General features: G+C 55.4%; 2 protein-coding genes and 1 non-coding gene across 11 annotated transcripts; 2 read left to right on the top strand and 1 right to left on the bottom strand.

Moving 5' to 3' along the window:
- Positions 1-731: 731 nt before the first annotated feature.
- Positions 732-803, top strand: TRNAD-GUC (transfer RNA aspartic acid (anticodon GUC)). Its single transcript has one exon. It is a non-coding gene; the product is annotated as a tRNA-Asp (tRNA).
- Positions 804-1550: 747 nt separating this feature from the next.
- Positions 1551-9585, top strand: HIPK4 (homeodomain interacting protein kinase 4). The gene is made up of 4 exons (XM_059045577.2): positions 1551-2015; positions 5189-5545; positions 6453-7292; positions 7807-9585. Exons 1-4 carry the CDS (start codon positions 1551-1553, stop codon positions 7984-7986), a joined length of 1842 nt encoding a protein of 613 aa, XP_058901560.1. The 3' UTR covers positions 7987-9585.
- PLD3 (phospholipase D family member 3) lies at positions 6841-27722 on the bottom strand. Of its 9 annotated transcripts, none has more exons than XM_059045557.2 (12): positions 27505-27722; positions 16662-16752; positions 16480-16554; positions 16249-16391; positions 15596-15779; positions 13856-13976; positions 13648-13775; positions 12329-12529; positions 10941-11080; positions 10175-10340; positions 9628-9727; positions 6841-9534 (listed from the first exon to the last, which is right to left on the bottom strand). In XM_059045557.2, exons 2-12 carry the CDS (start codon positions 16686-16688, stop codon positions 9347-9349), a joined length of 1473 nt encoding a protein of 490 aa, XP_058901540.1. In that variant the 5' UTR covers positions 16689-16752; positions 27505-27722; the 3' UTR covers positions 6841-9346. The 9 variants fall into 9 exon arrangements, with proteins under 9 accessions (XP_058901540.1, XP_066875487.1, XP_066875488.1 ...); XM_067019386.1 differs by having other exon boundaries at positions 16662-16793; positions 27505-27677; XM_067019387.1 differs by lacking the exon at positions 27505-27722 and adding an exon at positions 26279-26353.
- Between the last annotated feature and the right edge of the window lie 67 nt (positions 27723-27789).

The following is a 27789-nucleotide window of genomic DNA, read 5'->3' on the forward strand; positions in this document are numbered from 1 at the left end:
TCACCTCTGTGCTGATAATTCCCCACATCTCTCCTGGGTCCACACGGGCCTCCAGTGCACACCTGCATCTCTGCACAACCCCCTGACGTCTCCTGGACACTAGGAGGTTGCGTCCAGTGGTACAGAGCTTGGCTCGAGAGCCAGACGGCTCAGGGTCAAGGCCTGCCTCTGGCACCCACCTGGGTGACCTTAGGCATGAAAAAAATGTCTTTTGGCCTCTATTTTCTCTTCCATGAACTAGAGTTATTGAGATGTATATTGTCAGGATCAGGTAAGGCTTCTAAAGCACCCAGAACGGGGAAATTCCCTGGTGGTCGTCCAGGGATTAGGACTCCGTGCTCTCACTGCCGAGGGCCCGGATTCAATCCTGGTCGGGGAACTAAAATGCCACAAGCCACGTGGCCAAAATAAATAAATAAAAAATTTTAAAAAAACCACCCCAACAACACTCAATACCCATTTAAATGTTTTAATGTTAAATTTCCTAACATCCTCTCCTCCAAACTGCTCCCGGCCCACATTCCATCCCTCTCAAGGCCAGAGCCCTGCACGGCTCCCTCCTTTCCCCCAACCTGGCCTCCTGTGTGTCTCATCCATCCGCCTCTTCCCCCGCCTCCCCAACCTCTCCCACCTGGGCCCCGCTGCAGGCTGGGGCCCTCCACTCTTGCCCCCTCCAATCCCCTCTTCTTCACACAGTAGCTTTCTGATACTCAGATCTGACCCTGAGGAGTTCCCTGGTGGCCTAGTGGTTAGGATTCAGCACTGTCACTGCTGTGGCCCGGGTTCGATCCCTGGTCGGGGAACTGAGATCCTGCAAGCCGCGCGGCGCAGCTAAACTGTAAACAAACAAACAAATAAATAAATAACCGGAACCTGCCCTTCCTTGTTCAAAGTCCTTCTGTGGCTCCCCAGTGCCCTCGGGACAAAGTCCAGACTCCTTAGCCTGGCATTCAAGACCCTTTGCAACCCGGCCCCCCTTTAGCCACGCCTCCCCAGGGCAGCCACAGGCAGGGGCGGCTGTTTTCTGAGCACAGACACACACCCAAATCCCCTAGCTCGGGAAGCCCGCCGTTCCTCACCTCTGTTTAGGAACGTCCCATTCCTCTATGCCCGAGGCCCAGGATCAGACTCCCCTCTCCGTCGACCCTTCTCCCTTCTCCTGTCCGGCCCCTCTAGGGTTCCACCACCGGACGGGGGAGGGGGCATTACCTGCCACCCCACCCCCCATTCCGGCCAGGGGCTCAGGTCTCCAACAACAGAACCAGAGCCACTCAGCAACGCTGGAACCCATTCAGGGAGGCTTGGGGGCCCCTCATCCCAAGCCAGGAGGGCTTCGGGGGAGGGGTACACCCCTTGGCTGACTTGCCCTGCGGCCCAGGGGTCTGAGGGTTGTCAGGGAAGTGGGGGTGAACCTCGCAGGGCGAGGCACGAGTGCGGTTCTCTTTCCCCTACTGGGGGGGCCTCGGGGCCAGCGTCGGGGCGGGAGGCCTCGGAAGCAGAGCCCGTGGGGCGGAGGTGGCGGCAGGGCAGTGTCTGGTGGCAGAGACACCATGGCCACCATCCAGTCGGAGACTGACTGCTATGACATCATCGAGGTGCTGGGCAAGGGCACCTTCGGGGAGGTGGCCAAGGGCTGGCGGCGAAGCACGGGCGAGATGGTGGCCATCAAGATCCTGAAGAACGATGCTTACCGCTACCGGATCATCAAGAACGAGCTGAAGCTGCTGCGTTGCATGAGGGGCCTGGACCCGGAGGAGGCCCACGTCATCCGCTTCCTCGAGTTCTTCCACGACGCCCTCAAGTTCTACCTGGTCTTTGAACTGCTGGAGCAGAACCTTTTCGAATTCCAGAAGGAGAACAATTTTGCGCCCCTCGCCGCCCGCCACATCCGCACGGTCACCCTGCAGGTGCTCAGAGCCCTGTCCCGCCTCAAGGAGCTAGCCATCATCCACGCCGACCTCAAGCCTGAGAACATCATGCTGGTGGACCAGACTCGCTGCCCCTTCAGGGTCAAGGTGAGTGTGGCCATCCAGCCCGGGAGGCTCTCGTGAGGCTGAAGTTCCCCTTGTCCCACCTCCCAACCCTGAGGTCTCTCCCTCCCTGGCCATGATGGCTCTCCCCACCTCCTGGCTCTGAAGTCCCCGTCTCCTCATCCCAATTCTGACATCCTCTCCCGCTCAGCCCTGAGGTCCCCTCATCCTTGTGCAGTTCTTAGCTCAGCGCCTCTGGCCCAGTCCTGTCCCCATGGGGCTGACATTCTAGTGGGGGAGATAGAGCCGCCAAGGTAAATGAGTAAAATATGGTATATGAGTGAGAAGGAGACAAGGTAAAGTAGGGAGGAGGAGGAGGTGGGGTGGTGATGAGTAAAACTTTAGACTCTGTGGTCAGGGAGGCCTCCCTGAGAAGATCACATTTGAGGGAAGTCTTGAAGGAGGGAGGGAGCTGTGCTGACATCTGGGAGAAAGTATCAGTGCAAAGGCCCTGAGGTAGGAGTGGGCCAAGTATATGTATTTGAGGAGCATTGAGGAAGCCAGTGTGGCTGAAACGGAGTGACTGAGGAGAAGAGGGAGGAAATAGGATCAGGGAGGTGATGGGACCAGGTCGTACAGGGGCCCTGTGGGCCACAGAGGAGACTTGGGTTTTATTCTGTGTAAGATGGAACCATAGGAGGATCCTGGGCAGAGGAGGGCTGTGATTGGACGCAGGTGTTCACGGGCTCCCTCTGGCTGCAGTGGGGGGGAAAGACTGAGGGGACAGGAGCAGGAAGACAGTGAGGGGTGACTGCCCCAGTCCAGGTGGGAGTTGTGGGTGGTGCTAGAATCAGGATACTGGGAGGAGGAGACGTGGGTGGGTTTGGGGTAGATTTTTTTTTTTTTTTGGCCACAACGCGAGGCCTGCGGGATCTTAGTTCCCTGACCAGGGATTGAACCTTGGCCCCGGCAGTGAAAGTGCTGAGTCCTAACCACTGGACCTCCAGGGGATTCCCTCCGGGTAGATTTTAAAACAGGACTTGCTTGTAATTCTTAGGTGAAGTGTGAGAGAGGAAGAGAGGGCTTGAGGGAGGATGAAAGCCTGTTGGCCTGAGCGACTGGAAGGATGGCAGCAGCGTCCTTCATCATGAGTTTGTTCATCAACAAACATTTTCTGAATGTCTGCTCTGGGCCTGACCCTGTGCTGGGCACACAGGCACCTCCTCTGCGCTGTCACAGGTCCCTGGATTCCCCCATCCCGGCTCTGACCCCTCTGTCTGCTTATGGGTTTGTTACTGTCTGGTGATGGTTCTGAACTAGGAGCATCGTGAGGGCGGAGCCAGGGACATTTTGGTCACCACCTTGTCCTTGGCATCTCCCAGCACAGCACCTTCATGGAGTCAGTGCTAAAAGAATGTCAGAGACACAGGGAGATACAGAGACAGGAAAAGGCAGATCATTCTGTCCCAACAGATGGAGGGATAGAGACCCAAGGAAGGAAAGTTTTCCACAAACATAGCAGAAGACAGACAGGACAGAGCCACAACATCTGGCCAGCGTTGGCACCCCTACCGCGTTTGTAGAGTGAATGAATGAATCCCACGAACGTTGACTGAATGATCAGGGTCAGTCAAGCTCTCTGGGTTTCAGGCCTCAGCCATCTGTGTTCAGAGTCCAGATTAGTAACCATTTCGTCATACTGCCTTCTGCAAATAGAAGGTGAGGGATAGCTGAATGAAAAGCAGAGAAACTCAGGGAGGGAAACCGAGGGAGGGACTAAGATAGAGTCACAGAGATTCAGAGTGAAAAATGGCAGATCGCCCCAGAGGCATCGGGAGAGACAAGGGCTTTCAGTCATTCACAATGTTAGTTCAACAGCTGTTCGTCAAGTACCTGTACGAACCAGGGGCCCGTGTGGGGTGTTAACAATGCTTGATGGTGAAGACAGAAGAGGACCTGGGTGTCAGGGAGGTGTCCTTCTAGTTGGACCACCCAGAGATGGGGACAGAGAGAGACACTGAGACTTGAGGGACACAGACAAGTGACGAAGAGGCAAAGAAAGAAAACAGAGAGATGCCAACAAGAGACAGAAAGAAAGAGAATGACAGGAATAAAAAGCCCATTCATTCATTCATTCATTCACTCTTTACTGAGCCCCTACTGTGTGCCAGGCACTGTTCTAGGGATCTAGGCATGCAGCAGTGAACAGACAAAATCCCTGCCCTTGTGGGACTGATATCCTAGTTGGGTAGAGAGACAATGAACCCCAGACAAAAGTAAAAATATGTAGTACGTGAAATGGTGTTAAGAGCTATGGAGGAAAGCAGAGGGCTAGGGAGGTGGATAGGAAGGGAGGGGTGTGCTGTTTTTAATAGGATGGTCAGCGGAGGCCTCCCTGAGAACGTGACATTTGAGTAAAGACTTGAGGTGAGAGAGGGGAGCCGTGTGGACATCCGGAGGAAGAGCATTCCAGGCAGAGGGAAGAGCCAGTGCCAAAAGGCCCTGAACTGGGAATGTGTCCGGCTTGTTCAAGGAATAGCGAGAGGCTGGTGTAGCTGCAGCTGGGTGAGTGAGGGGGAAGGTGGGAGGAGGTGCAGGCAGATGGTTGCAGCCTTGTGGGCCAGGGTGAAGACTTCGGCTTTCATCACAGGACGTGGTAAAGCCACAGGAAGATTGGATGTGATCTGACTTAGGTGGTCAAAGGGCCCCTCGGGCTGCATGGGAGAAGCAGACTGGAGGGAGGGGGAGGGACAGGGAGATCAGCAAGGTGGCCCTTGCATTAGTCTAGGCAGGGGATGAGGAGGACAGGGCCAGGGCGGGGCTGTGGATGCGATACAGAGTGGGCGGAACAGGTGTTCTGCTGGGGCTGCCCTTCTGTGAGAAGGTGGACGTGTGGTCCCTGGGCTGCGTCATGGCTGAGCTGCACCTGGGCTGGCCCCTCTACCCAGCCAGCAAGGTTTGCTGGTGGACAGGGCATGGGGTGAGAGAGAAAGAGACACGTCTTAACCCTCATGGACATGAGTTCTAGTGGAGAGAAACAGAGACAGAGAGACGAGTATGCAAACCAGAGACAAAGGCTGGAGGAGACAGAGAGGGACGTAAACAAGAGATCCAGATTCACAGAGGTAGCGACAGTCAGATGGCAGATGCGGAGAGACGCCGGGGAGGCTCAGATCGACCGGCTGTCCCGGCCCACTTGCCTCCCTCCCTCCGCTCAGGTGATCGACTTCGGCTCGGCCAGCATATTCAGCGAGGTGCGCTACGTCAAGGAGCCGTATATCCAGTCTCGCTTCTACCGGGCCCCCGAGATTCTGCTGGGGCTGCCCTTCTGTGAGAAGGTGGACGTGTGGTCCCTGGGCTGCGTCATGGCTGAGCTGCACCTGGGCTGGCCCCTCTACCCGGGCAACAACGAGTACGACCAGGTGCGCTACATCTGTGAGACCCAGGGCCTGCCCAAGCCCCACGTGCTGCACGCCGCCTGTAAGGCCCACCACTTCTTCAAGCGCAACCCTCACCCCAACGCCACCAACCCCTGGCAGCTGAAGTCCTCGGCCGACTACCTGGCTGAGACCAAGGTAGGGGGGGCCGGTGGGGCGAGGGCCGTCAGCGTGGCAGCTGCCGCATCAGGGAAAACATCTGGGTTAGATCTCAGAGAGGACTGGAAACTTGAGGGCCAGCTGCGGGGGTTGTCACAGCCAGAGGGATCCGAGGGAGACCCCAGCTGGGACCGGAAGTCAGGGCAGCCTGTCTGCCACCTCTGCGGCTGCAGTCAGCAGACTTGTGTTGCAAGAGTCTGGCTGGGACGGCAGAAAGGGCTGGAAGTCTGGACCAGCCGTGGGAGCTGTCGCAGCGAGAGAGGGGATCTGAGCGGGACCAAAGGTGGGACCGAAAGTATATGGCAGATCCTCTGATGACTCCTGAGCTGGCCGTGGTTAAAGAATTTGGCAAGAATGGTCTGGGCTTGACTCCTGGGAGGCCTGAGGGCTGGAATCGGATGTGGGGATCAGTCGTGGCAGCAAGAGGGATCTGGATTTGATTCCAAGGAGGCCTAGAGGTTTAGGGCAGCCCTTCCGCTAGCTGCTGGTAGGGGCTGGACCCATGGCTCCAGGGAGGACTGGAGGGCTGGGGCGAGGTGTGAAACCTAGGTCAGTGAGATCCCTGGGTTAGACAAGAGGAGGACCAGAGATCACAGTCGGCTGTCCTTCGTGCAGCGGTAGGAGGGGTCTGGATTAGACTAGAGCGGTTCTGGTGTTAGTGAGCAGGTATGGTCCCCCCAGATGCAAGAGAGCTCCAAGTCAGATCATGGGCAGACCTGGAGGTCCGGGTTCCTGTGGGTGGACTTCACAGCCACGAGAGAGCTCTGGGCCAGACTGGAGGGCCCACCGGAAGCTGGGGGGTCATATGTGGGCTCCACAGCAAAAGTACCTGGGGCCCAAGTCCTGGACTCGATGTCAACCCCTGCCCCACCCTGTGTCCCGCCAGGTGCGCCCACTGGAGCGCCGCAAGTACATGCTCAAGTCACTGGACCAGATAGAGACGGTGAACGGCGGCGGGGCAGCCCATCGGCTGACCTTCCCCGACTGCGAGGCGCTGGCGGAGCACGCCGACCTCAAGAGCATGGTGGAGTTGATCAAGCGCATGCTGACGTGGGAGTCGCACGAACGCATCAGCCCCAGCGCCGCCCTGCGCCACCCCTTCGTGTCCATGCAGCAGCTGCGCAGCGCCCATGAGGCCACCCGCTACTACCAGCTCTCGCTGCACGGCTGCCGCCTCTCCCTGCAGGTGGAGGGCAAGACACCTATGTCTGTTGTGGCTGCCGCGGAAGACGGGCCCCCCCACTACGGTCTGGCCAATGAGGAGGAGACCGTGATTCTGGGCAGCAGGCCTTTATTCCGGGAGGAGAAGGCACCCGGCATGCAAAAGGCCATCGATCAGCTGGACGGCTTGAGTCTGCAGGAGGCGGGGCGTGGGCTGTGGGGCGGGACCCACACCGACGTCGTCCCCGACATACTGGCCCCGCTCGAGGCCGCTGCTGCTGGCCGCCGGGTGCCCGACTCCAGCCCCGAGCCCATCCTGGCCTTCTACGGCAGCCGCCTGGCAGGCAGCCACAAGGCCCGCAAGCCACCCGCAGGCTCCAAGTCGAGCTCCAACTTCAACAACCTCATCCAGCTGAGCCAGGCCTCGCCCGAGGAAGACGCCCCGTGCAGGGGCGGCGGCGGCCGGGCGGAAGGAGAGCGGCGAGGGGCCTCTGCGGAGCCGCCTGCCGCCCCGCAGCCGGACGGGGATGGGCCGGACATCAAGGACAAGACCGTCGTTGCTGAGGTGACCCAGGGGGCAGCTAGGATGCAGGTGGTTCTGGGATCAGGGCCTCCCCAGAGCTCCAGGATCAGGGCGTAGTGAACCAACCTTGCCTCCCGTACATTTGCATGGCCCGCGGCTGGCTCAGGATCTAACACACACTATTAGCCCGCACTCAGGAGGTGACAAGGCTCAGCAAACACTAACCCATATTAAGGCTGTGTAAAAACTCAGAACACAGTAATCCACATATGGGAAGTGACAGAGGCCCAGTACTCTGAACAAGGCCACGGGACGGCTCAGCCCCCCACAGGACGATGTGACAGAGCCTCAGCAAACACACCTTCAGGACACATTAAGGTCTCAACACACAGCATTTAAGCCTCCAACATGGGATGAGGTTTCAGGATGTACAAAACCGTCCTCAGGAATGGACAAGGATGCAGTTGGGATCAGAGTCCATGAGGGGCAGGGTGTGGCTGTTCCGGGGTGGGGTGGGGGGCGCTTCTTGATGATGCCCGTCTCTTCTCCCCAACAGAGGCCAGGCCCTGAGTTCTTCGACCTCAGCAGCTGTCCTGGGGAACGGCCGGGTCAGCCAGACTGGACCCCGGAGGGCGTCAGGGGGCCACGGGCTCAGGGGCTCCCACCACGCCACCCCCAGCCGCGTGGTCCACCCCGGGCCGCCAGCTTTCTGCAGCACGTCGGCGGGCGCCACTGATGGTGACCTCACCCCTGCCCATCACTGGGTGATGCACTAGCGGGGCTGCCATCCCCTCCTCAGAGCTATCCCCTGAACCGACAAATTATTCTTACAGAAAGGTAATTATCCAGAACTTCCCCATTCCCCCCGCCCCGCTCACGGCGCATGCCTGCACACACATCCCGAAACACAGGAGGGTTTTGGGGTCTGGCCCGTGGCCCCCTCGGCCAGAGGGACGTAAGAAGGGGGCTGCACCCCACGGGCTCCGCTGCCTCTGTTTCTTTCAATAAAGCACTGTTCAGCAGTATTGCCTCACGTCTGTCCTCCCTGCCTGAGGCCTGAACTGGCACTGGGGTGGGGTTCAGGGGGGCACCCAGGCCCTGCTCTCTAGTGCTGCACCCAGTCGGCCATTGGCTCAGGCTGGAGGCTGTGCTTGGCACACTGACCCATCCCTTAAATATGCTCAGTGCCCGGCACGTAAGAATCCACCCTCGGAACATTCTCAGTGCTCAGCAGATGCCAATCTGAACTTTCCAGACGCCAGGTTCTCAGCGTCTGTTGACCTGTCTTTGGCACACGTGACAGGCTTGGCATGCACTCATCCATGCTTGGGACATGCGAAGTGTAAGTTCACTCAGCAGGTGTATGTACATTCACGCTTGGTACATGCTCTCGTGTCCAGATGTGCGAGTCCACCCTCGGGCTACGGCAGTGGCTCAGCGTGCGCGCATCTGGCTGGGGACATGCCGAGTGTGCAGCACACGCTGCGCCATGCTGGCTACATAAGGCTCGGTTCATGCCAGCCCACAAGGTCACACACGCATGCTCAGCACACACTAGCCCACGTGCATCGTGTGCCGAGGGCTCAGAGCACGCCAGCCCACGCTGGTCACCCCCTGAAGGCTCAGCACACACCAGCCACGCGCTGAGCGTCCAGTACACGCCAAACCACACTGGTCGCATGCTGAGGGCTCAGCATGCGTGAAGGTGTCCCCGCCAGAGGCCCATGCCAGCTGTCCCCTACCCGGCACCCCACCTCACACCACTCAGTCAGGCACAGGCTGTACACACAAGTTATTTACTTCTTATTGTGACCTCAGGCCCTCTTTGCCCTGGAAAGTGGGGGTGGGCCAGGGGGCCAGGCCCAGCATGCACCCCTACTTCTTCGGGGGCTGATCCCTCCCCCAGCTTGGCTGGGTCCTCTGCGGCCACAGCATCAGGCTGGCGGGGGCGGAGGTAGAAGCGGGAGAGCAGGGGGGGAGCCTGTGGGAGCCACACTGGGGCAGACAGAAGCGGGGGCGCGGGGACAGGGATGGAGACCCGGAACACCCGCGCCCGCGGGGGCCCCGCAGGCCTGTCCTGTCCGCTGGACCGGGCCTCAGAGCAGGCGACAGGCGTTGCCCACGCTGTCGGCTGAGGTGTCAAGGTCATGGCTGTAAGAGGAGTCCCAGTCCCTCAGGAAAACGGCCTCCAGCTGGCTCCGCAGGCCTCCCCGCCCGTTCTGCGTCACCAGCAGCGAGGTGCCCGCCGTCTCGGTGAAGTAGCTGCCGGACCAGTTAGAGGTTCCTACGGGGAGCAGGGGTCCAGAGGGTCAGGCCCCGTGGTGCTGCCTGGACCCCGTTCCGTGCCCCCCACGCCGGCGGCGCTCAGGACACTCACCGATGTAGGTGGCGCGTTCAGTCACCATGTACTTGTTGTGGTTGACGCGGGTGTAAGGGACTCGGGCCTGGGCCTCGTCCGCAGGGACCACAAAGAGTTTCTGAGAGGGAGGGGAGATGCGGGGTTGGGTTAGAGAAGCCCCAGGGTCTGGGTGGGGAGTGGAACCAGGTCTGTGGCACCGGGGACTCAGCTGCTTCCCTCGCGGGCCTGGGGCCCAGAATGGGTACTCGGTAAACGCTGGCTGAAAGGGAGGACCCCGTTGCCTCATATGCCACCTGTTCCCTCTAGGATGACTCCTATTGGTCCCTTAGGCCTTACCTCAGATGTCCCCCTTTCCAGAAAGTCTTCTGCGACCCCTCAGGCTGCTGCAGGAGCTTCTGCTGGGCTCCCCCATCCCAGCCCTCTCTGCCCGCCCTTGATTCTGGCCAATCAGGGCACAGCCCACTCTGGGTCGTCCCTGGCCGATGACAGGTGAGCTCCACGATTGCTGTGTCCCCGGTACTGCCCTGCATAGGGGCTGATGGGTAGGTCTGGGGTAGGCGCTTACCACCTGGATGTCAAAGTGGGTGTGGTTGTCACGCAGGGCAGCCAGGGAGAGCAGGAAGGCCCGCATGGATGGCTCAGAATGCCCCCAGCAGCTGACCAGCAGGCGCACCTTGACACCCCGCTCGTAGGCAGCCCGCCGCAGCCCGTCGTCAATGGCAGGCCAGAACCTTGGGAAGGGGGGTGCAGGATGCGGAGGGAGGCCTCACTGCAGCTTTAGGGAGCCAGGTCTGGGTCCCACTGCAGCTTCTGAGAAGCCCCAAGCCCCCACCCCATCTCTAGCTCCAAGCCCTGCTCCCCCCACCAATCTTCTCACTGTCTTGTCTGCTGCCCCCAGGATACCTGCTCGGAGCCCCCAGAGTCCAGTCATCCCCCCTTCCTGTCCCAGATCTCAAACCCCAACCCTGCCGCCCCAAACCTGGATACCCTTAGTCCTCCCTCCCAAGCCCGTCATCCCATATCCGGCCCACACTCCCTGCCTCCTACCTGCAGAAATCCCGCATCCCGCATCCTCTGCCTTAAGCCTTCAGTCCCCCGTCTCCACACCACCCCCCGAATATTCTCTTCCTCTTCTCTGTCCCCTTCTCCTTGTCTTGAGCATCCAGACCCACTCTCCCTGTCACCTCTGTCTCTCCCCATGGCGTCCCCTCCCTCTGTCCCCTGGTCTTGGCCCCCTGCCTGCTTTCTGGGCCCCATCGCTCTCTCTCCTGTCTCCTCTCCCACTCACGGTAGCTCCCTACCCTGACCCCTGTCCACACGCCCAGCGGTACCTGTGCGGGTGGGAGAACTCCATGGTGGGCAGGTAGTTCATGATCGCGATGTAGATGAAACTCCGGGCGTTGTCCACCACGTTCAGCAGGGCTTTCAAGTCTGGGGTGCGGCCACTTGGACACAGTGGTGGGGGTGCACTCTGGGGGAGGAGGGGACAGTCAAGACACACGTCCTTCACAGTGGACCCCTGCTACAGACAGCTTGTCATGAGCCAGGTCCTGCAGGTCTCACTAATGCTCAGTCTCCATGAAGGAGAGGGATAATTACCACGTCCTTTTTTTGCAGGTGAGCCAACGGAGGCTCAGAGAGGGTAAGTGATTTGCCTAAGGTCACACAGCTGACAAATGGAGCCAGGGTTTGAACCTAGGCTGTCTGGTTCCAGAACTTATGCTCTAACCCAGTGGTTCTCGACATGAGGTCCCTGGTCAGGCAGCAACAGCATCACCTGGAAACTTGTTAGAAATGCAAATTCTTGGGCCTCACTGCCCATGGCACACAGAACCAAGGTGCTGGGGTGGAGCCCAGGAATCTGGGTTTCAACAAGCCCTTCTGGTGATTCTAATGCATGCTCAAGTTTGAGGACCTCTGCTCTAATCACTTTTGTCTCTGACTTACAGTCCATCCTGAAGGCACTCCTCATGTGCCCAGCCACACCAGGCCCTTCACCCAGCTCTCTCCATCCTCACAACAGGTGAGCAAACTCGAGCCCTGAAAGCGGCAGTGGTAACGGGGGAACCATTAATGTCCCATGGGAGGTCACTGGAGCAAAGGACCCCAGTGAATCATGTCCCTCCATCCATGCCTTAGTGTGGCCCTCCAGGATGACACTGGGCTTGGCCAGGTGACTTGCTCGGGGGGACCCAGGTCGGCCACCCCAACTAGTGAAAATATCAACAGCTAAAAACAGCGGTGCCTTGCCCAGAGTGCCAAGGGCAAGAGTGGGTGCTGTCCCATAGAACTTTCCACGTTGATGGAAATGTTCTCTATCTGCACTGTCCAGTATGGCAACCGCTTGCTACGTGTGGCTGCTGAGCTCTTGAAATGTGGCTCGTGTGACTGAGGAACTGAGTTTTTTAACTGTAGTTCATTTTAACTGATTAAAAATGCGACATGCAGCTATACTGGACAGGTCACCCAGGGCTCGGCCTGCATGGACCCAGCCGTGCCTCTCACTAGCCCTAAGAAGGTGCTAAATATTGCAATACTTATTTTCTACGTGAAACCAAGGCCTAGGGAGGTTGGGACACGGCCCAGGCCCTGAGTGAGCAGGAGTGACAGCTGGTGGTCAGGAACCCCCATCCCTACCAAATCACTGGGCAGGGCTTGATGGGGGCCCAGAGAAGGGATGTGGCCGGGGTGTGACAGGCCCCTCTTCCCTCGGACTCACTGCCAGGTAGGCCAGAGCAGGGGTTCCGTTGAGGCAGATTTCCATTGGTGTCTCTTGATTGTAGCGGGTGTCATAAGGCCGGGGCCAGGTTGACGGGATGGAGCTGCCCGCCTGGCCCAGGTACCAGTAGGCCTCGAAGATCTTGGTCAGGTCTCGAGCTAGGCAACTGCAGTTGTACATGACCACGCCCAGCTCCTTGACCTGTGGGAGGGCAATGCTGAGCCCGGGGGTGGCGGCCTGGTGCCCACATATGACATGGACACCTGCCAGCCCCTCCCCCTGCCCCCCCAAGTCCCCCTTCCTGCCCCTTGCCCTTCTATCTCCCCTTCTCTCTGCCCCTGTTTCCCTTCTTTCTGCCCCTTAACCGCACCCCCACCCCCTTCCCCCCAGCTAAAGTCCTGGGATGGACATGATCTTGACTCAAGACTAAAATCTTAAGTTTTGGTGAAAATCAGTTATTCCAAAGCTCCAGGTTTCCTGAATCTTTGTGTACACTGTTGCTTCTACCCTCCACTGAGCTCCTACTCAGTCTTAGGTCTCAGCTGACGGTTTCCTCCTCCAGGAATCCTGCCTTGACTGCCCAGCCTGTGTCAGGCATTCCTTGAGACTCTCAGGGTCCCTTGGGCCTCCTTCCTCCCCTTCTCTGGTGACAAACCTGCCTCCCCATTGGACTGGGAGGACAGGCACAGGGGATGTCTCAGTATCTTCAGCATCTCCCTGCGGAGCTGGTGAGATGAGGGGTTTGGAAAATATTTGTTGAGCAAATGATCACTGCCTAAGCTGTACCCTTTTCCTGTCCTGTGCCAATTCCTACAGCTCCTCCAGTTATCAGATTAGTTTTCACCTCTTTGGGGAGACTTTCCTTGGTACCCCAGGTCGGGTCACCCGTCCTGGCCCTGACCCCTTCACTTGTGCTGCCGCCTCGCCACCATCTCAGACTTGATCCTTTTGGGCTGACACTGTCTAGTGACAGGCCCGTCTCCACCCTGGACCGGGGGTTCCAAGAGGTCCACCACGTTCCCAGCATCCGAACAGGGCTGGGCTTAGAGCAGGCATGCAAGGAGTGAATCCTGAAGGTCAAATGGGTGGACAGGGTCTGGAATGTCCTGTAGATGCCATCGGGGATCAGAGGGGTTTCCCTGAGCAGAGCGAGGGTGGTGGAGGGCCGGATTTGGGGATGTTAGGTAGGAGGTGGGAAGGAAGCCATTGCAGAGACTGGAAGAGAAGACTCTGGGGTTGAGGTGGGGTGCAGCTGGAGGCCGGGCGCCCCGTGGGGCAGGGAGCGGCCGAGAAGGGCGGTGGGCAGGGTGCAGGCAGACCTGGGTCAGGGAACGCCAGTCCATGTTGGCACTGCCGAGGTAGAAGTGGGTCTGGTCTACCACCCAGAACTTGGTGTGCAGGACGCCATGGGTCAGCTTCTGCATGTCCACCATGCGGACCTGGGCACCTGGACGGACAGGGGTGGTGGTCAGGGGCTGGCTTGGGCAGCCCCAGGCCCAGCCCACCCCCAGCTGTCCCCTAGCTCACCGCTTTGCAGCAGGGCCTGCAGATCTGCCTGGGGCTGGGGCCCGCTTGGCCTGCTCACGGCAATGCGGACCTTCACACCTCGGGGTGCCAGGGTCTGTAGCTGCCGGAGGACCTCCTCGCCCTGGGGGGAGGGGAGAGTCTCTGAGGGGCTGGATCGGCCAATTCTCCAACCCCTCGCGGCACCCCCCATGGAGTTGTTTTGAGATTAGGCTTCTAGATACACTCAGGCAAGCCTTTACACAGGTTAAGATGTTAAAACCTTTATCTGTTTTATTTTATTCATTTTTTTGCCACACCGTGTGGCATGCGGGATCCTAGTTCCCCCGACCAGGTATCGAACCCGTGCCCCCCCCCGCAGTGGAAGTGCAGAGTCTTAACCATTGGACCACCTGGGAAGTCCCTTTATCTGTTTTAATAATTGGTGCTCTGAGCCCTGCTAGGGCCTCCCTGCCACTCCAGCCCTTCAGGGGACCTTCCCAAGATCCTGACTTGGAAGTATCAATGCCCATCACAGAAGCGACCTCTGGGCACCTTGCAGGATGTTGGGGGCACAGTGCAGGCTTGGGGTCTGGGAAGGTCTGGGTGAGGCTTGATGATGCCAATAACATTAATAGCAACAGCCAGTGATTCCCTGGTTTCTAGCGTGAGCCAGGCCCCTGCTAAGCCCCTTTACATGTGAACTCACTGACTTCTCACCACTCTCACTGATGAGGCAAATCTGAGTATATCCCAAGGTGCAGATGGGGAAACTGAGCATTGGAGAAATCAATGGGGAAGCAGGAATTGAACTCAGATGGTCTGCCTCCTATGTCTGTGCTTTGAACCATTCCAGTAGGAACCAGCAGGGCGTGGGAGGCTCATGACTTTTGTTTTTTTTTTTTTTGGCTCGTGGGATCTTAGTTCTCCAACCAGGGGTTGAACCTGCACCCTTGGCAGTGAAAGCGCAGAGTCCTAACCACTGGACCGCCAGGGAATTTCCAGCTCATATCATTTTTAACTGTCATATAGTTTTTCAGGCAGTGCTTAATAAACCTCACAATTTTAATACATTGTAAGCCTACCTCTGACAAAGAGTGGCGGCAGGGAAAGGGGAAAAAAGGGACAAATTCACCACGTCTTTCAATGAAGGGCTTATCCACCTAGGCTGTTCCTTTTCAAATCTTGAAGTTTTATGTTTTTTTAAGTTTGTCTGCAGACCTTAACAAGGCTACCAGAGCAAATACTTATAAAGGGCTGACTCTGTCGGGTATTGTGCTATAATTGGCAGGGATTAGCCCGTTTCATTCTCACAAGAGGGGAGCACCAGATATTGCCCCATTCTACAGATGAGGAAACTGAAGACCGACCGAGAGGTGAGGTGACCTGCCCAAGGTCACACAGCTGGGAAGTGGCAGCCTGGCTTGAGGCCGGGCTGGTACTCACTCCATGTTTCCATTTCTTTGTGTGACAGGGTTGGGGCAGCTTGTGGGTGAGTGATATCTGTCAGCCTAATCCCTTATAACCAAACCCATACCCCGATATTCAGAAGCCTCCAGATGACTGTGACAAAACGCCCCCAGTCCAGAGGGCCATGTGAAGACAGTTGCTTCCAAACACCTGTGTCCAACCCGCTACGTGAGACATGTCCACCTGTCTCCCAGGCTATAGGGAAACCCCTTTCATCCACCTCCCCAATGCCTCCCCCCAACACCCCCCCACCCCCACCACCCGCTGCCAGCCAGGGCCCAGGTTGCCAGGTACCTGCTGAGCAGAGGGCTCCTGAGTGTGGGTGTCATTGTTGGTGAGGGTCCAGTAGAAGGAGGCAATGTCCAGGCTGCTGTGGGCACCGGCGAGCAGGCCCAGCCAGGCCTGGCTAGTGGAGGGGTTGCTGGTGGAGGCATTGGGGAAGTCCAGGCCCTCGGGAATGCTCTCCACCAGCACTGCTCTGGGGGGTGAGGGGAGGCAGAATCAGCCACAGGGGGATGGAATGTGAGTGCTCACTTGTCTGCCCACGGAGGATGGAAGACTATGTGTATTTGTGTCGGTACTCATGATTCTCTGTCTGCATTTGTCTGTCTAGAGGTGCGGAAGGAAGGTCGTGCATGTGGATGTCTGTGTGTGTGTGTGTGTGTGTGTGTGTGTGTGTCTGTCTGTCCACAGATGTGGATGGAAGATGCCATGTGTGTCTGTTCACAGACAGATAGAAGATGATGCTGTGGCTGCCATGGCAACAGTGTGGGGGAAGGGGGTGGGCATGGAGGGAAGAACCGTGACGGTCCACTTGGGAGTCGGCGATCACCTTATTCTGTCTTGACCACTGGGTGCAGGCCCTGCTTAGTGCGTGTTGAAGTGTCCCTGGCCTGGCAGGGCCCCTCCCCCCACCATCCAAGGCGCCCACGCTCCCCTCCGCTTACTCGCAAGGGTCATAGCAGGGGGCTGGGCGCTGGTTGGGCCCAAAGAGATGCAAGTCGCCGTATTCCCATAGAAACAGCTGAGTCATCAGGGCACCGAAGCCCACAACCGCCAGGATGAGGACCAGCAGGACCCAACGGGCTTTCTGTGGGGAGGAGGAGGCGATCAGCCAGCCCAAGGAGGGCAGCCCAGGCCATGGCTGAGACAGAGTGGGGGTGGCGGTGGGCTCCTACCTTTTCTGCAGCTTTCCATGCCTCGATCTCGTTCATGGGTAGTTCGCTGGCAGGCTCCTCAGCAGGCACCTTCAGCTGGGGGACAGGGATGATGGTGTGTGTGGGGGTGACAGCGCAGCTCAGTGGGGCCCCCACCCTCTGCTGGGTCCAGCCCCTCCCCACTGGGTCCCCCTTCCACCTACCTCCTGGTACATCAGTTTAGGCTTCATCTTGCTGGGCAGCCAGGGGTTATACAGATTCCAGCGGGAAAGTGGGTGTGTCAGGGTCTCCAAACTGCAGGGAACAAAAGCTGGCACTGTGTGCGGTGTCCTAGGCTTTTGGGGGACATCACAGAAAGCAGATCAGCCTCGGGCTCACGGGACTCACTGGGTTGCCTTGTCTGTGATCACGGGGGCCACTGGCACTGTGCCTGCCACCCCTAAAGGAGGAAGCTGACTGCTGGTCAGTTGGGATTTCGAAATCCCTCAAGGTCCAACTCCTCTGCTTTCCTCCTATCCCTCTGCGGCGCCCTCCCTGCCCCCTTTAGTGCTCATCATGCCCCCCACTGCCCCTCATTAGCACCCACACTGCTCCCCATTAGCGCTTTCCCTTCTCTGAGCTCTAACCTATACATTCCCAAAATGACAGCTCCGGATTGGGTCAGCGGAGCCCTAAATCTTTGTGCCTGGCTTCTCCCAGCCCTGGGATTACCCAGAAGTCATTTTCCAGGTGTTTCCTTTGCCCGCACCCTCAGGTAACCACTAGACAGCTCAGGCCGGGAGCCCAGGACCATCGCGGCCTCCCCGCCAGACCCCAGCCCATCCCCGAAACCATCCTCCCCTCCCCTACCCCAGAGGGGCCTCGGCCTTACTCAGCTGGCGGCTGCTCCTACCTCCACGGGGCCCCAGCTTCTGCCCCCACAGGCTGAGCAGGGGCGGGAGGCAGGAGGGGGCGGGGCCCGAAGGGGCTCCGCCCACTGCAGCGGGGAGTCTGCGCAGTGAGCGCGCCGGTCCGGGCTCACCGCAGGGAGAAGGGGGGCCCGGCCGCCCAGTACAGCCAACCTGACGGGGGTGGAGCGAGTGTACATGGCTGAGCGATCGGTTTTGCTACGGTCCACCCTAGAGCCCCCATGTGGGGTAGGGAGGCCACAGGTAACGAGAAAAAAGACCCCCACATCTTTCCTCGTCTGCAAACCTTGTGAATGTTTGTACCATGGGCATGTATTACCTGGTCAAAAATAAATACATAAATAAGATTGACTTTAAAAATTATAAAATGAAATGGAATGATCAAGGCTGAATAACATGATTTAGGGACGCAGCGATGAAATCAGCTTAGAAGACACAGCCCACGCTAAGGGAGGGGAAGAGCGGTGCGGGGGAAGGGGATGGGTGGGTTTTCACTTGGATTGTGGACTGCAGTCAGTGTTTCGTTAAAAAAAAAAAAAAAGTCAACTGATATTTTGATAAGGATTTAAAAAATTTTGTCTCTTAAATCCAGGCTCTGGCTGGAGGGGTAAGCAGGGTTTCCCACATACCATCTCATATCTCCGAAGCAGGACTTAAGGCCACAGATAGAGAAATAAATTGGAGGTCCCCCTCCCCGCCCACCTTTCTCAATGAAAGAGGGGCAGGACCCCCTTCCCCACATCCAGGCAGGAAGTCAACAAATGCAGAGAAGGATTATTACTAAGGGAAGCAACAGAGTTGGAAGTGGTTGCCTTGACAGCGGGATTTGGGGGTGCGTCAGGATTGCTTTTTATCGTCCGCCTATTTTCTTCTTTAAAATTGTGAAATATGAGCGACCGACAGAAAAGAAAACATCTCTGTGCAGGTTAGAAAATAATTATAAAGCCTACACAGGTGTTGCCGCGTCCCAGGTTTTGTCACGTTTTAAAAAACTCATGCGCACCCATTAATGTGTTTTAAAAAAAGAAAAGGAAGGAAATTCCAAAAGGGAGCCAGGTTCTCTCCTCACCGCAATATCCTGCCTAGATCTGAAAGGATAATTTGGAAACCCCTTTCCCCCCAACGTCCGATCCCAGATTGGCAAGGGCGGAAGAGCACAGCTACATCCCCTCCTATCATTGCAGGGAACGAGCCAAACGGGGACGGGTCAAATGGATCCAGCAAGAAATGGCAACAGATCAAGGTTATTTGGAACTCCAGAGGTCACCAAGGGAAGCAGGAGATAACAGTCTTGGATGTGGCTGACCACAGGGTTGGAGGGTGGGGGGAGGGGGAGGCATGGGGCAGGAAACAAGTTTGTCTTTTATTTATTTTTGTCTTTTATTTATTCATTTGTGAAGGGCCTTGGCGAGAAATATTTTATTTAAGAATATGGGGTTGGAACAGCAGGTGATGTGAAATTAGGGAAGCTAAGATAAACAGAAGCAAAACTGGGCAGAGGTAGGGCGCAGAGCTGTGAGGGATGTCACTCTGCAAGGTGAGCCAGAGGAACTGGGATGGCTGGTAATAAAACAAACATAGGAAGAAAATAGACGCATTTCATTTAGTTTGTTAGCGAGCTTTTGGCTTTCAAATTGTGCCGTGATGACAGGTCTGTAATGATGTGTTTAATTTTGACCTGTTATATTTTTATCAAAGCAATACACCTAAGGTATCAATATTTAAAAAGAAAACTAGCCCTGAAGAGGTGGTGTAGACTGGGTTAGATTGACGAGGCAGTTAACACTGTGGCTTCCAGAGCCAGGTGCCTGATCTTAACATGAGCCTCAGGGTGTACGTGACTGACTTCAGAGAAGTGACAGTGCATTTGTGTCCTAGTTTCCCCATCTGCAAAATGGGCACAGCAAGAATAGCACCTACTTTTTACAAGGCTGTTCATTAATTTTGCACACATTTACTGAGTGCCTGTGCACCAGGTATTGTTTTAGGCACTGGGGATATCACTGTGAACAAAACAGACATGAGGAAAGACAGACAAAACACAGTATTAAATTAAATTATATATTAGAAGGTAATAAGTGCTATGGAGACTCAGGGAAGAGGGACAGGGGTGGGGCTGGGGTTGGGATTGCTTGCAATTTTAAATAAAGAGGTCAAGGAAGGCCTCGAAGAGAAGGGGGTACCTGAGGAGAAAAAACTTCAAGGAGAGGAGGAATGGAGCTACGGGACATCTTGGGGAAGAGTGTTCTAAGCAGAGGGAACAGCCAGTGCAAAGGCCGTGAGGCAGGAGTGTGCCTGGTGTGGATAGGGAAGAGCAAGGAGGCCAGTGTGTCTATAGTAGAATGGCCTGTGGGAAGAGGGAGAGGAGGTAAGTCTGAGGTGACAGGACCAGATCATGCTGGGCTACCTGGACTGTGGCAAGAAGGACGGGGCCCCAGGTAGGTTCTGAGCAGAGAAGGGAACATGATCTCCTTTGGGGGTTGTGGTGGGTTGAATGGGGGCCTCAAAAAAGATATGTTAGATGTGGTCATCACTCCTGGAACTTGTGAATGTGACCTTGTTTGGAAAAAGTGTCTTTGTAGATGTAATTAAGTCAGTGATTTAAAGATGAGCTTACTCTGGATTATCTGGGTGGGTCCTAAACTTAAGGGCAAGTATCTCTAAAAGAGTCAGAAACGAGACATGACCCAGGGAGGCAGCAATTGGAGTGATGGCCTGCAAACCCAGGTGCACCTGGAGCCACTGGAATCTGGCGGACGCAGGGAACAGAATCTCCCCTAGAGGCTCTGGAGAGAGCACGGGCCCTGTTGGCACCTTGATTTTGGACTTCTGGTCTCCAGAACTGTGAGAGAATAAGTTTATGTTGTTTTAAGCCACGCCGTTTGTGGTCACGTGTTACGGCAGCCCCAGGAAACGAATGCAGGTGTTTACAGGCTCCCTCTGGCTGTGTGGGGAACTGACTGGGGTGGGCGTGTGATTTGGGGGAACACTGAGGAGGAGCAAGTTTGGGAAAAAGACCAGGAATAATTTTTTTTTTTTAATATCAAAAATAAATAAATAATGTGTTTTTTGAACATGTAAAATTTGAGATGTTTAAAATCTGAGTGGCTCCTTCGAACTAAAGGAATTCATATATATCACGTGCATAGAATGGGCATGCGAGAGGTTCTCAATAAATGATTGGCTCAAGGGTCCTAACAGCCAAAAAGAAAAGAAAAAAGGCATAATTCCCTCTGCCTCCGTCCTCCCCACCCTCGGCCAGGCAAGATGCCTGCTTTTTTACTGTGGGCCTTTACTCACTATTTGAAAAAATGCACATAGGCCTTCCATGGAAATTAAATTGAGGCTCAGGCTCCTAGCTGTGGGGGCCCTTCCCCAACATCCCAGTCTCCAAAAGAGGACTGTGGCCTCAGCTGGATAGGTATCCAGCACCCCCAATCCCCAGATCCCTAGGGGGAGCAGGGCAAGGTGAAACTGAAGCGGGATATGGACAGCCGGGCCAACAGAGCCAGGCCGGCAAGGGCTGACCTTCTCAGCTCACCTCAATTCCAGGGTTCCCAGGAACCTAGAACTCACCCTGGGGCTCCAGTGTCCTCATGCCCTGCTTCCTCGCTGGTGTAGGGGGCACCTCCACCAGCAGGTGTGCCCCCTCCCAGTGAAACGGGAGGGAAGGGGGCAGGGCACAATCTTTAAAAGAATGACAACAGCCGTTGAGGATACAGCATAAACTGGTTAGAACCAACGAGGTCCAAGGTGGCGGAAGATTTGACTTCCAGGAGACTTTGAGCCTCATTATATACATAAGCACAGGGGTCCCCAACACCCGCGCCACGGACCGCCAGCAGTCCACGGCCTGTTAGGAACCAGGTCGCACAGCAGGAGGTGATCGGTGGGTGAGCGAAGCTTCATCTGCCGCTGCCCATCGCTCCGCCTGAACACCCGCCCCCCCCCCCCCCCCCCCCGGGAAAAACTGTCTTCCACGAAACCGGTCCCTGGTGCCAAAAAGGCTGAGGACCGCTGCCTTAGCATATGCTAAATGACACAACCATAGGTGCCATGACAGTTCCAAGGTGACCATAAAAGACCAAAAGGTGGGCGGGGCCCAATTCCTGGAAATCTCCTCCCCTTCCCCAAGACAGTTGGAATAATCCCCCCGCTCATTAGCCAATGAAGTTACCCAGCCCATAAACACTAACTACCCCATATTTCCGGACCTCTCGCCTTCTGAGATGGCCCACACTCTGTGGAGAGTGTTTTTCCCAGGGCCGTTCTTGCCTTTTGAGATGAACCACATTCTGTCTATGAAATGTGTATCTCTCTAAATAAATCCACTTTTTACCTATCACTTTGTCTCTCACTGAATTCTTTCTGCGCTGAGACATAAAGAACCTAAGCTTCATTAAGTCCTGAGACCAGGTGTGTGGTTTCAATTAAAAGAACGTGGAGGGCTTCCCTGGTGGCGCAGTGGTTGAGAGTCCGCCTGCCAACGCAGGGGACATGGGTTCGTGCCCCGGTCCGGGAAGATCCCACATGCCGCGGAGCAGCTGGGCCCGTGAGCCACGGCCACTGAGCCTGCGCGTCCAGAGCCTGTGCTCCTCAGTGGGAGAGGCCACAGCAGTGAAGAGGCCCGCGTAAAGCAAAAAGAAAAAAAAAAAAAAAAAAAAAAAAAGAACGTGGGTTCAAATTCCACTCTGGGTTTTGGCTGAGTTCGAATCCCAGCCTGTGGGACTGAGTTGTGCAGTTTCACCAGCCCACAGAATATCTCCCTGTCCCCTTGGCTTGTGCCCTGCCTGACTTGGGTTGTGAAGCACAGTGCACAGAAAAGGAGGAAGCAAAACCCACCTGGTTTTTGAGGCACGTGTTGGCTCACAGCTCCCTGAACACCCGTGAGGGTCAGCGTGGGAGACTTGATCCCTCTTCCATAGCAGTGTTCTGGGTTGGAGGGGCCAGGGTTCAGATCCCACCCCTGTCACTTTCTTACCCAGTGACATCGGGCATGGGGCTTTACTTCTCTGAGCCCTGCTGGCCTCATTCATAAAAAGGGGATCACTTTATACCCATCTGGGGAGTGCTGGCTGGGGGATCTCTGAATGGTTTAAGAGGGTGCGTCTTGCAGTCCCAAACCCCTGGGTTCAGATCTCAGCTCTGTGTGTTACTGGGAGAAGAGGTTCCCTTCTCTGAGTCTCACTTGCATTCTCAGGACAATGGGCAGACTAATATACCAACCTCACATTTGCTGGGCAGAGTCAGTGAAACCATCCATAGCAGGCGGGTAGCACAGATAAAAGCTGGCTGGTTAGCTGTGTCCCCTCGTACCCTGGACACACTTTTATCATAGATAAACTTATATGTGTCCCTTAAAAAGCTAAGTCTATGTCTGATTTATTCCTCTACCCACCCTGTGCCCAGCACATTGTAACCACTCAATAAATGTTTATTGAAAACAGAAGAAAAGCAGCAGTGAAATGGAAACCCTTGAGAAAAGACTTTCTTAGATATCTCTCTAGATCTAGTGACACTCAGTGTATACACAATGTGTAAGTAGCTTGTGTTCTAAGCCCAGAGCAACAGGGTAGGTGCAGATAATGACACCTCAGCCTGAGGGTAAAATTCAAGGTCAATTCAAGGTTGATTCAAGCCATATGAAAGTGCAAAGAAGGGTGTGGGGTCAGTTAGCTGCTGAAGCCCACATGAAGCACTGGACAGGCCATACCTCAGGAAACATTCACTAACCTATGGACCTTCCATACTGTTCAAAACAGAACTGTTCTTGGGTTTAAAGGAGCCGATTTTCATTCGATTCTGCAGACCCCTTCAGACTGACTGCACAATTTTCTGTGGTCAAGTCTACAGAAAACAGAACAGAGCACTGGTTTTGTAAACTTTTTTGTTTGCTTTGTTTTTAGCAGTAGACCTTTTATTTCAAAGGACCCCCTAGAAGGTGCCCCTTCTAGGGAGAGATGCTCAGTCTGAAAAACAATTAAATAAGTAAAAAAATACACACACAACCCCCTGTCTCCCAACACGCCATCATGAATGGCGAATACTTCTGAACTGGAACTCAAAAATCTAAGCTGTCCCATCCCTATTCAAACCCCCTCTGTGGCTCCCCATTGCCTCCAGGACCAAGTGCAACCATCTTACGATGTCCTCTTGGGCCCTACATGGACAGCCCCTGTGGACCTTCCCCACCATTACAGCTTCAGTCCCCCTTTCTGACTCCAAAGCTGTCTCCAATTCCCACCTCCTCCCTGAATTTCAGCTCCGGAAGTCCCATGGCCTCCTAGACACCTCCACCTAGGTGTCCCTAAGCCCCATACACCCACCGTGTCTCCAACTGTCCTTAGGATCTCTCCCAAACCTGCTCCTCCCCCGGGTCCCCCTTTCAAGGAGAGCAGTTCTACCCATCCTTCAGGTCTCAGCCTGTGTGCTACCTTCTACAGAAAGCCCTGACTCCTGCAGAGTCCTGGGCCTTGTCCTGGACCGTCCACAAATTATCCACTTGGCCTCCCAAGCATGTCTCCCACTCACCCCTTTTCTCTCCCCTCCATGGCCCCGAATTGGCCTCTCCCACTTGGGTCCCCACTCCAGCCACATCCCGTGGCTCCCAGCCTCCACTCAACCCTTCTAATTCCCCCTCCATATGAGCCTGACTTGTCCCCCTCTGCTCAAAACCTCTCTGTGGCCCCCCGGGTATCCGCAGGATAAAGTCTCAGCTCTTTACTGTGGCTCCCAAAGCCCTGAATGATCTCCCCTTAATAACCTCTTGGGCTTATTCTCCTACCATCCCTGATGGCCTAGTCATATTTAATATTTTTCAGTTCCTCAAACTGAAACCACACTTTTACCACCAAACCTGCCCACAGCTTCTCCTCCTGCCTAGCATACATTTTTCTCCTCTTCTTGTTGCTTATTCCCATCAGTTCGTGTACCACTTCCTCCAGGAAGCCCTCCCTGACCCCCTGTCTGGTCCAGGCATCCTTTTTGGGATCTGATAGTCTCCTGGGCTTCTCTATCCCAGCCCAGACCCCTCTGCCTGTGCTTCCCCCAACCTGGCCCTGACCACTCTGGGCTGTCACTACCTGCTGATGGATCTGTTTCTCCCACTGGACTGCAAAACCCGTGAGGGCAGGGCCAGGCTGGCTCAGTCACTGCTGTGTCCCCAGTATTACCCAGCACAGGGACAGTACATGGCAGATGCTCAGTGGCCAGTTCATCCATCTATTCATTCAATGAGTATTTATTCAAAGACTACTGCTGACAAGCCCTGTCTAGAAATTGGAGATACAGCACAGAAAAACAGAAAAGAAAAAAAAAAAAAAAGTCCCTAGGAAGGAGGAAATTCTTTTGAGGGAGTAAGACGGTAGATTAAATGAGCGAAACATACAGTTGGTGCCTTGGAGAAAAATAAAACAATGAAAATGGTTGATGTCTCAGTTCAAAAAGAACAACACAGCACATCTGGGGCAAAGAAGCATTATTATCCCTGTTTTTCAGATGAGGAGGTAGGGCTCAGGGAAATCACTGCCCAGGTCACACGGCGTTGGTCTGTCGGCCCGTTGGTCTGTCGGCCGAGAATCTGAACCCAGAGCTCAGTTCTGTTCCAGGACACTACACTGTCAAACCAATTCCTGAACACAGAGTAAGGCAGAATGTCTTTTCCTTGCCACCCTCAGGGAGGTCTCAGCCTGTGAGAGGATAGGATGTGGGAGAGAGGGGCTCCTTATGTTTGTTGAACCAGGCACTGCTCAAAACACTTAATATATTCAATTCTAACAGCAGTGTTTTCTTTAGCCCCGCTTAACAGATAAAGGAACAAAAGACCTAGAAAGGTTAAGTCACTGGCACAAAGGGACACAGCCAGGAAATGGTGGAGCCAGAATTTGAGCCCAAGCTGCCTCAGGGTCCCGGGTGTAGACAGCTGCCTCTCCTGCTGTGTGACATCTGTAGATCTGTGACTCCCTCCATCCCTCCCCAGTAGCCTCTCAAAACCCCTACCAACATCCCTCCCCCACCCCACCCCACCCCAAATCTTTGAGAGGGACATTTGAAGCTTTCTCCAAATACAAAGGATATGTGAGTGCAGCTTTAAGAAGAGGAGTCTGGCTGTCCTTCCAACCAGGCTGCTCTTGCCAATCCATCCTTGGTAGAAGTTCTCCAGCTGCTGCTGCTGCTTCTTCATGTCACGTCATGTCACATCAGATCACATCCCTCCTCTCCTCCAAATCCTCCCATGGCTCCCACCTCACTCAGAGTAAAGCCAGTCTTCTCCACGGCCCATGAGACCCCAGGTGATCTGCCCCCATCACCCCGCTGACTTCATCCCCCATCCCTCTCCTCCCTCACTGGTCTCCTTGCTATTCCTTAAATATTCCATGCATGCTCCTACCTCAGGGCCTTTGCATTTGCTGTTCTCTCTGCCTAGAATGCCGCTCTTCCTCCAGATAGCCATGTCACTCTCTCCCCTCTTCAAGTCTTTGTTCAAATGTCACCAGATCACCCTACTTAAAACTATAATCTTTGCATCCCCCAACTTCCTCCTAACACATCATATAATCTACTTACCTGTTTGTGTACTGTCTCTTACCCCTGCTAGAATGTAAACTCCATAAGGCCAAGGATCTCTGTTTTGTTCACTGATGTGTCCCCAATGCCTAGCACAATGCTGAGCATGTAGAACATGCTTAATAAATATTTATTGAATGAATTAACTTGAATTTTTCATTCCCATGTTGCAGATGTAGCAACTGAGGCAGAGGGACCTTAAGCCAGCTGCCCAAGGTCATGCAGCTATTTAAGTACTAAATGCTAGAACCAAGATTGGACCCAGGGTGTTTCAGTCCCCAGGTACACACTGTAATGACTGTCCTACACAGCCATGCTAAGGCAAGCTGAGTGACTAAGATACTTACCTTTCCACCTGGGGATTCAGGGTTGCTGAGGTTTGACAAAGGTGTGGTGAGACCTGCCTCATCTCTGCACCCCCAATTCTATAAGTCAACGGAGGGTTGGGTCTAAGCTTTCTAGAGTCTTCCTCCTACCAAGCGCTCCTCGACTCCTGCCATTGGCTAAGTGCTCTCCATTTGGGGGTGGGAAATCAGTCACTCCAACAAGGTAAGGAGATAGGGATTAAGTATTTACATGAGCAAGGCTTGTGATGGCTGATGGGTCACCCCCTCAAGTGTGGTGATGTGGCAGAGGTGACGACAGCATAGAGACCATGATGTGGGACAGCAGGGGTTGGCTGCTGTGGCAGAGAGTATCAGGATACAGGGAGTGGTGACGACACCACGGTAATGATGAGGGCAGCTGGGGGCAGGGGGAGAGTGACAATGAGGAAGGGATGAAGGTGACTGGATGAGGGTGAGGTGATAAATAATATTAGCACAAATCGCCACATCAAGCTGGGCATGTCACAAGAATAAACTCGCAGGATCCTCACAATCATCCCTGACGTAGGTGACCTTGTGTGCGTTTCACAGATGAGGAAGCTGAGACTGCAAAGGTGTGATTAGGTGGTCAAGGTTACCCAGATGTTTAGTGGTGGAGCCAGGATAACGGGCTCTAGTACCCGGTTTGTGAGAGGGGACACGGGGAAATAACGGAGACATGAAGGGAAGAAAAACAACTGTAAGGCAGGGTAGGTCCTTATGGGGAAAACTAGAAGCATTAGGCACGGACAGTGACTGTCAGAGGACGGGGAGGCATGGAGACATAAAGGATGAGGAAGATATAAGGGAAGCGTGAGCGCAACTTAAGGAGATGGTGACAGGAGGCGTGCGAAGGTGACCCGGGGGTATGATGACGATTTATGAGAAGGACTTCGTAAAGGAGTAATAGCAACAAAAGAGGGGTGCAGGCGATATGAGAAGGCGACACGACTTAAAGCGGGGTGACTGCGACATTTGGTGGCCATGGGGACTTAAAGGGAACGAAATCTTATTAAGGGGGTTGACGCCGACCTAAGGAGGGTGATGGCGACATAAGGGGAGTGGTAACGATTTAAGCGGGATGCAACGTAAGGGGAGGAATGGGGACATAAAGGGACAGAGGACGATATAAGAGGAGAGATGCATTATATTCGAAGGACGACACGAGGAGGGCAGCCGCGACGCCGCGCCCCCAGATCGCATATTACCTGCACTCCACGTCTCCCACTCCGGGACTCAGCCCCGCACGCACCTTCTAGGCTGGAGCCCCGCCCGACCGCCCCCGCCGCGCGCAGGCGCACTCCGGCTAGACTGCGGGCCGGCGGGGGCCAGGCAATTGCCTTTCTCATTGGCCGCGCTCCTCGCTAGCGTGGGGAGGGGGAAGCGCCTGGGAGAGGGCGGGTGGTCACGTGACGGTTGCCGCTGTGCTCTCGCTGGTGGCTACCCGGAGGGCTAGAGCGGCCGCGGGCCGGTAAGTCCGGCTTCCGGCGGCG

This window comes from Kogia breviceps, chromosome 18, assembly GCF_026419965.1.
Source record: "Kogia breviceps isolate mKogBre1 chromosome 18, mKogBre1 haplotype 1, whole genome shotgun sequence".
Lineage (NCBI taxonomy): Eukaryota > Metazoa > Chordata > Mammalia > Artiodactyla > Physeteridae > Kogia > Kogia breviceps.

What these genes read in the sequence shown, in the direction of transcription:
- HIPK4 (XM_059045577.2), top strand. Translation starts at nt 1,551, where the DNA reads ATGGCCACCATCCAGTCGGAGACTGACTGCTATGACATCATCGAGGTG. An exon ending in ACTACCTGGCTGAGACCAAG is followed by an intron (nt 5,546 to 6,452) that starts GTAGGGGGGGCC and finishes GTGTCCCGCCAG; the next exon opens with GTGCGCCCACTGGAGCGCCG. An exon ending in ACAAGACCGTCGTTGCTGAG is followed by an intron (nt 7,293 to 7,806) that starts GTGACCCAGGGG and finishes TCTCCCCAACAG; the next exon opens with AGGCCAGGCCCTGAGTTCTT.
- PLD3 (XM_067019386.1), bottom strand. Translation starts at nt 27,645, where the DNA reads ATGAGAAAGGCAATTGCCTGGCCCCCGCCGGCCCGCAGTCTAGCCGGA. An exon ending in GTGGGAGACGTGGAGTGCAG is followed by an intron (nt 16,794 to 27,504) that starts GTAATATGCGAT and finishes GTCCCCCAAAAG; the next exon opens with CCTAGGACACCGCACACAGT. An exon ending in TGAACGCGCCACCTACATCG is followed by an intron (nt 9,535 to 9,627) that starts GTGAGTGTCCTG and finishes TGCTCCCCGTAG; the next exon opens with GAACCTCTAACTGGTCCGGC.